This window comes from Nerophis lumbriciformis, linkage group LG17 (assembly GCF_033978685.3).
Source record: "Nerophis lumbriciformis linkage group LG17, RoL_Nlum_v2.1, whole genome shotgun sequence".
Classification (NCBI taxonomy): Eukaryota; Metazoa; Chordata; class Actinopteri; order Syngnathiformes; family Syngnathidae; genus Nerophis; species Nerophis lumbriciformis.
This window is the reverse complement of record NC_084564.2, coordinates 37,355,001-37,363,349: the sequence shown is the minus strand read 5'-3', so window position 1 is coordinate 37,363,349 and position 8,349 is coordinate 37,355,001. Positions and strand designations below refer to the sequence as shown.

Here is an 8,349-nt window from a genome sequence, read left to right as displayed (position 1 = left end):
AAAACGGACTGAAATCGTCACAAAGTTAACACCACCAAGATTGATTGTCCAAAAAATTGATTTTAAAGTGTGAAAGTAGCCATCAATCCCACGTGGGTGCTCGGCATTGGGATCGGCGCCTATGTGATGGTTCAGAGCTACTGGACCCCGTCATTATCATTAGAGATAAATGCTTTAAAATGTGATATCGGAAATTATCGGTATCGGTTTCAAAAAGTAAAATGAAAGACTTTTTAAACCGCCGCTGTGTACACGGACGTAGGGAGAAGTACAGAGCGCCAATAAACCTTAAAGGCACTGCCTTTGCGTGTCGGTCCAATCACATAATATCTATGGCTTTTCACACACACAAGTGAATGCAAGGCATTGTTGGTCAACAGCGATACAGGTCACACTGAGGGTGGCCGTATAAACAACTTTAACACTGTTACAAATATGTGAACCCACACCAAACAAGAATGACAAACACAATTCGGAAGAACATCCGCACTGTAACACAACATAAACACAACAGAACAAATACCCAGAATCCCTTGCAGCACTAACTCTTCCGGGACTCTACGATATACACCCCCCCCCCCCCGCTACTCCCTACCCAAGAAACCCTGCCCCCCCCAACCCCGCCCACCTCAACCTCCGCATGTCCCAAATTCCAAGCTGCTGTTTTGAGGCATGTTAAAAAAAAGAATGCACTTTGTGACTTCAATAATAAATATGGCAGTGCCATGTTGGCATTTTTTTTCCCATAACTTGAGTTGATTTATTTTGGAAAACCTTGTTACATTGTTTAATGCATCCAGCGGGGCATCACAACAGAATTAGGCATACCGTATTTTTCGGAATATAAGTCGCACCGGCCGAAAATGCTTAATAAAGAAGGAAAAAAAACATATATAAGTCGCACTGGAGTATAAGTCGCATTTTTTGGGGAAATGTATTTGATAAAATCCAACACCAAGAATAGACATTTGAAAGGCAATTTAAAATAAATAAAAAATAGTGAACAACAGGTTGAATAAGTGTACGTTATATGAGGCATAAATAACCAACTGGTATGTTAACGTAACATATTATGGTAAGAGTCATTCAAATAACTAACATATAGAACATGCTATACGTTTACCAAACAATCTGTCACTCCTAATCGCTAAATCCAATGAAATCTTATACGTCTAGTCCAGGGGTCGGCAACCCAAAATGTTGAAAGAGTCATATTGGACCAAAAATACAAAAACAAGTCTGTCTGGAGCCGCAAAAAATTAAAAGCCATATTACATACAGATAGTGTGTCATGAGATACATTGAATTAAGAGGACTTATAGGAAACTAAATGAGCTCAAATATAGCTACAAATGAGGCATAATGATGCAATATGTACATATAGCTAGCCTAAATAGCATGTTAGCATCGAGTAGCTTGCAGTCATGCAGTGACCAAATATGTTTGATTAGCACTCCACACAAGTCAATAACATCAACAAAACTCACCTTTCATGCACAACCTTAAATGTTTGGTGGACAAAATGAGACAGGAAAAGAAGTGGCATAAAACACGTCCTAGAAAGTCGGGAGAAAGATATACATGTAAACAAACTACGGTGAGTTCAAGACCACCAAAATTAGTAAGACAAAACGGCGCTCACCAAATACTCTAATCAGTGAAGCATGTTTAATATAAACAGTGTGCTTTGTAACAATTATGGAGGCTTGTGTCATGTTTGTCCTCCTACAGAAACCATATTAAAAAAAAAAAAGATTTTTTTCCCCTCATCTTTTTCCATTTTTCATAAATTTTTTAAAAAGCTCCAGAGAGCCACTAGGGCGGCGCTAAAGAGCCGCATGCGGCTCTAGAGCCGCGGGTTGCCGACCCCTGGTCTAGTCTCTTACGTGAATGAGCTAAATAATATTTGATATTTTACGGTAATGTGTTAATAATGTCACACATACAGTGGGGCAAAAAAGTATTTAGTCAGCCACCAATTGTGCAAGTTCTCCCACTTAAAATGATGACAGAGGTCTGTAATTTTCATCATAGGTACACTTCAACTGTGAGAGACAGAATGGGAAAAAAAATCCAGGAATTCACATTGTAGGAATTTTAAAGAATTTATTTGTAAATTATGGTGGAAAGTAAGTATTTGGTCACTTCAAACAAGGAAGATCTCTGGCTCTGACAGACTTGTAACTTCTTTAAAAAGCTCTTCTGCCCTCCACTCGTTACCTGTATTAATGGCACCTGTTTGAACTCGTTATCTGTATAAAAGACACCTATCCACAGCCTCAAAGTCAGACTCCAAACTCCACTATGGCCAAGACCAAAGAGCTGTCGAAGGACACCAGGAAAACAATTGTAGACCTGCACCAGACTGTGAAGAGTGAATCTACAATAGGCAAGCAGCTTGGTGTGAAAAAATCAACTGTGGGAGCAATTATCAGAAAATGGAAGACATACAAGACCACTGATAATCTCCCTCGATCTGGGGCTCCACGCAAGATCTCATCCCGTGGGGTCAAAATGATCATGAGAACGGTGAGCAAAAATCCCAGAACCACACACGGCGGGACCTGGTGAATGACCTGCAGAGAGCTGGGACCAAAGTAACAAAGGTTACCATCAGTAACACACTACGCCGACAGGGAATCAAATCCTGCAGTGCCAGACGTGTCGCCCTGCTTAAGCCAGTGCATGTCCAGGCCCGTCTGAAGTTTGCCAGAGAGCACATGGATGATACAGCAGAGGATTGGGAGAATGTCATGTGGTCTGATGAAACCAAAATGGAACTTTTTGGTATAAACTCAACTCGTCGTGTTTGGAGGAAGAAGAATACTGAGTTGCATCCCAAGTACACCATACCTACTGTGAAGCATAGGGGTGGAAACATCATGCTTTGGGGCTGATTTTCTGCTAAGGGGACAGGCCGACTGATCCGTGTTAAGGAAAGAATGAATGGGGCCATGTATCGTGAGATTTTGAGCCAAAACCTCCTTCCATCAGTGAGAGCTTTGAAGATGAAAGGTGGCTGGGTCTTCCAGCATGACAATGATCCCAAACACACCGCCCGGGCAACGAAGGAGTAGCTCCGTAAGAAGCATTTGAAAGTCCTGGAGTGGCCTAGCCAGTCTCCAGACCTCAACCCCATAGAAAATCTGTGAAGGGAGTTGAAAGTCCGTGTTGCTCGGCGACAGCCCCAAAACATCACTGCTCTCGAGAAGATCTGCATGGAGGAATGGGCCAAAATACCAGCTACTGTGTGTGCAAACCTGGTAAAGACCTATAGTAATCGTTTGACCTCTGTTATTGCCAACAAAGGTTATATTACAAAGTATTGAGTTGAATTTTTGTTATTGACCAAATACTTATTTTCCACCATAAATTACAAATATTTTTTTTTTTAAATCCTACAATGTGAATTCCTGGATTTTTTTTTCACATTCTGTCTCTCACAGTTGAAGTGTACCTATGATGAAAATTACAGACCTCTGTCATCATTTTAAGTGGGAGAACTTGCACAATTGGTGGCTGACTAAATACTTTTTTACCCCACTGTAAGTCGCTCCTGAGTATAAGTCGCACCAACGGCCAAACTATGAAAAAACTGCGACTTATAGTCTGAAAAATACAGTAATAATGTGCTAATTCCACGACTGTATATATCGGTATCGGTTGATATCGGAATCGGTAATTAAGAGTTGGACAATATCGGCAAAAAAAGCCTTTATCGGACATCTCTAATCATCATACACATCTGCAATAACGGACAGCAAAATGATCCATGCAACAATTGATGTTTATTTAAATATTGGTTGACACTAAAAGGCAAACATCACTATTTGGCAATCGGGTATGTGGAAAATGGCAGTGAACATCCGTCCATTATCTCAACTCTGTTATTCATCGTGGAACTCGTTCAGCTAATTAACCGGCGTTGCCTTCATGAGGTGTAAACAGTGTCTTAACGAGCATTCCTCGACATGAAACATTCAAACCGCTTATTCCAGTCCATTGGTCCCGAGTATTTCCATTCAAGTTCTGATCTGACGGACACAATTGAGGTTGGGTTTTTTTTTTTTGGGGGGGGGGGGTTTCTACTTCCTCTCTCCGTGGTCCTCCTCTACCCAAGCTACAATCTTCCCCTCCCAGCCGGGCACCACCGCTCCGTCCTGGAACACCTGCGGATAGAACCCAGCCTTGACATATCCGAGAAAAGAAGAACTGGCGTATGTAATTCAGGGAGGTCCGCGAGAGGAAGTAAAAGATGACGGCTCAGCGTTAGTAAATCTTTTTGAAAGGGAGAGGATCCTTCCTGCAGTGTTTTGAAGCTGACGTGCAGTTATTGGCACGACACGCTTTTCATATTTGCTTATGCTAGAGGTGATGTGGAACACGTGTCACGCCTACCTCCTCTTTGACGGTGCCAAACTCCGGGTCGAGAGCTTTGAAGTGGTATCTGAAGCTGCCTTGTCTGTCCACGGCCGCCTTGAAGTCTCGCAGCGTCACGTCACCCAACCTGCAAGAGCACGGCGCGGCAGTCATGATTGGTGCAGACTTAGTCGCCATCTAAAACATATTGCTGGGTATTGTGGCCAAACAGCTCCATTTTTGTTTCTTCAGCATCACATGGACAAAGGTAAGACCTTCTGGAGGAAAGTTCTGTGGTCGGATGAAACAAAAACAAATACCCAGCAATATGTTTGGAGGAGAAAAGGTGAGGCCTTTACTGAAATGCGATTTTCTTATTTAAACGGGGATAGCAGGTCCATTCTATGTGTCATACTTGATCAATTCGCGATATTGCCATATTTTTGCTGAAAGGATTTAGTAGAGAACATCGACGATAAAGGTTGCTGATAAAAAAGCCTTGCCTGTACCGGAAGTAGCAGACGAGTAGCGTGACGTCACAGGTTGTGGAGCTCCTCACATCTGCACATTGTTTACAATCATGGCCACCAGCAGCGAGAGCGATTCGGACCGAGAAAGCGACGATTTCCCCATTGATTTGAGCGAGGATGAAAGATTCGTGGATGAGGAAAGTGAGAGTGAAGGACTAGAGGGCAGTGGGAGCGATTCAGATAGGGAAAATGCTGTGAGAGGCGGGTGGGACCTGATATTCAGCTGGGAATGACTAAAACAGTAAATAAACACAAGACATATATATACTCTATTAGCCACAACACAACCAGGCTTATATTTAATATGCCACAAATTAATCCCGCATAACAAACACCTCACCAACTCAAACACCTGCACAACACACTCAATCCCACAGCCCAAAGTACCGTTTACCTCCCCAAAGTTCATACAGCACATATATTTCCCCAAAGTCCCCAAAGTTACGTACGTGACATGCACATAGCGGCACGCACGTACGGGCAAGCGATCAACTGTTTGGAAGCCGCAGCTGCATGCGTACTCACGGTACCGCGTCTGCGTATCCAACTCAAAGTCCTCCTGGTAAGAGTCTCTGTTGTCCCAGTTCTCCACAGGCCAATGGTAAAGCTTGACTGTCATCTTTCGGGAATGTAAACAATGAAACACCGGCTGTGTTTGTGTTGCTGCAGCCGCCCGCGATACATCGCTTCTCACCTACAGCTTTCTTCTTTGCTGTCTCCATTGTTCATTGAACAAATTGCAAAAGATTCACCAACACAGATGTCCAGAATACTGTGGAATTTTGCGATGAAAACAGACGACTTAATAGCTGGCCACCAGGCTGTCCCAAAATGTCCTCCACAATCCGTGACGTCACGCGCTGACGTCATCATACCGAGACGTTTTCAGCAGGATATTTCGCGCAAAATTTAAAATTGCACTTTAGTAAGCTAACCCGGCCGTATTGGCATGTGTTGCAATGTTAAGATTTCATCATTGATATACAAACTATCAGACTGCGTGGTCGGTAGTAGTGGGTTTCAGTAGGCCTTTAATCCCAGGAACACCAAACCTACCCTCAAGCATGGTGGTGGTAATATTATGCTCTGGGCCTGTTTTGCTGCCAATGGAACTGGTGCTTTAAATGTGACAATGAAAAAGGAGGATTACTGTCAGGTTCAAACACTGATGACATCTATTAAACAAGACAAGAAGCAAGGAATTAAACAGACAGAATTAAATTTAGCTCAATGAGGAACACGTAGACACTGTACCCTTTTACAGTGTCTCAACACGGTCCTGACTAAAGATTGTACGCCTCCTCTTTTATTTGGACTTTCCCTGATTACATGGCAACAGCTGTTTCTAAGGGAAGGGGGTCGTAAACAGCCATCGCTTTTGGTTACAAAACAGTTAAAAAAAAAAGGTCGGTTCAAAGAAAAGGTCGTAAAAGAGTTCAAAGAAGAGGTCGTGAAACAGTTCAAAGAACAGGTGCCTGGAACTTGGGCAGATTTTTTTATTGAGGATTATAAATACCTCGGAGTACACATGGACAACAAGCTGAATGGGACAAAACACGCTGAGGCACTCTACAAGAAGGGACTCCTCAGGAGGCTAGGATCCTTCAACGTCTGTACAAAGATGTTGAAGATGTTCTCCGAGTCGGTGGTGGCGGGCGCCTTCTTGTACGCCGTGGCCTGCTGGGGCAGCGGGCTGAGAGCGAGGGACGCAAACAGACTGGACAATTTGGTAGAGAAGGCCAGTAACGTGGTAGAAGTGGAGCTAGACTCTTGGGCGGTGGTGTCAGAGAGGAGAAGTCTAGCAAAGTTCCAAGCCATTATGGACAACACCTCCCACCCACTACACTGATGAGCACGTTCAGTGGAAGGATCAGACTCCCAAAATGCAACACGGAACTACACAGGAGGTCCTTCATACCGACAGCCATCAGACTGTATAATGCATATGTTCCTTGACTGCACTTAAATGTAGAGTATATGTAGAATATATTTATATTATTTATATATTATATATATAATATATTATATTATTTATTATTATTCTTGTCTAGTGTGCGCGAACTGTAGTGCTGAAATGATTGAAAACTCAAGACAGCCATGACATTATGTTCTGTACAAGTGTATGTAAACTTTTGACCACGACTGTAAGTCTTATAATGAAAGCAACACATGACGTAAGTGTCTATAATAGCCTACTATCAAAATGACTTTAAAAGTCTAATATAGGTGTTATAATGAAGGCAACACATGACATACAGTTGTGGTCAAAAGTTTACGAGGACAAAACTACGAACAATGGGAGACAGGGCTTTCTGCTCCGCCGCTCCCAGTCTGTGGAACGCTCTCCCTGACCACCTGAGGGCACCACAGACTGTGGATGCTTTTAAAAAGGGCTTAAAAGCCCTTCTTTTTAAAAAAGCCTTTTTTTAGATGTATGCATACTAGTTATAGCTATTTGGCTGTTCTAGTTTTTATTTTTATTTCTTTTTATTTCTTTTTTTTTTTTTTTAATACACTGTAGCACTTTGAGATTGTTTACTCAATATAAAGTGCTTTTTACGAATAAAATGTATTATTATTATTATTATTATTACATACACTTGTAAAGAACATAATGTCATGGCTGTCTTGAGTTTCCAATCATTTCTACAACTCTTATTTTTTTGTGATAGAGTGATTGGAGCACATACTTGTTGGTCACAAAAAACATTCATGAAGTTTGCTACTTTTATGAATTTATTATGAGTCTACTGAAAATGTGAGCAAATGTGCTGGGTCAAAAGTATACATACAGCAATGTTAATATTTGCTTACATGTCCCTTGGCAAGTTTCACTGCAATAAGGCGCTTTTGGTAGCCATCCACAAGCTTCTGTTTGAATTTTTGACCACTCCTCTTGACAAAATTGGTGCAGTTCAGCTAAATGTGTTAGTTTTCTGACATGGACTTGTTTCTTCAGCATTGTCCACACGTTTAAGTCAGGACTTTGGGAAAGCCATTCTAAAACCTTCATTCTAGCCTGATTCAGCCATTCCTTTACCACTTTTGACGTGTGTTTGGTGTCATTGTCCTGTTGGAACACCCAACTGCGCCCAAGACCCAACCTCCGGGCTGATGATTTTAGGTTGTCCTGATGAATTTGGAGGTAATTGTCAGAATAATCGTATCTAAATTATCACAAAACTTTGTGTTGCCATGAGTTCCCGGCGAGAAGACAAAAGCTTGTCTTTGAACCTACCAAGAAGAAGGCTTGTAAAACCCCACTGTGTAGGATGGGAAGCAACATGAAGGTGTTCTGTTTCTTTCACGTATTGTAAGAAAGATTTTGTTTTGACCCGAGAACTACAAAGCGGAGAGAAAGCAGGATCTGCCCAAGTTCCAGGCACCTCTTCTTTGAACTGTTTTACGATCTCTTCTTTGAACCGACCTTTTCTTTGAACTGTTCTGTAACCAAAGGCGA

At 42.1% G+C, this 8,349-nt stretch overlaps 1 protein-coding gene across 2 annotated transcripts in view; it reads right to left on the bottom strand.

The window, feature by feature from the left end:
- Window positions 1-3,768: 3,768 nt before the first annotated feature.
- Window positions 3,769-8,349, bottom strand: part of LOC133614287 (dixin-A-like) — a 45,200-nt gene continuing 40,619 nt past the window's right edge. For both annotated transcript variants that reach the window (XM_061972138.1, XM_061972139.1), the window contains 2 exons: window positions 4,399-4,507; window positions 3,769-4,169 (listed from right to left, as the gene is read on the bottom strand). In XM_061972138.1, the coding sequence (XP_061828122.1) occupies window positions 4,086-4,169; window positions 4,399-4,507 (193 nt within the window). In that variant the 3' untranslated portion in view covers window positions 3,769-4,085. The remainder of the gene's footprint in view (window positions 4,170-4,398; window positions 4,508-8,349) is intronic.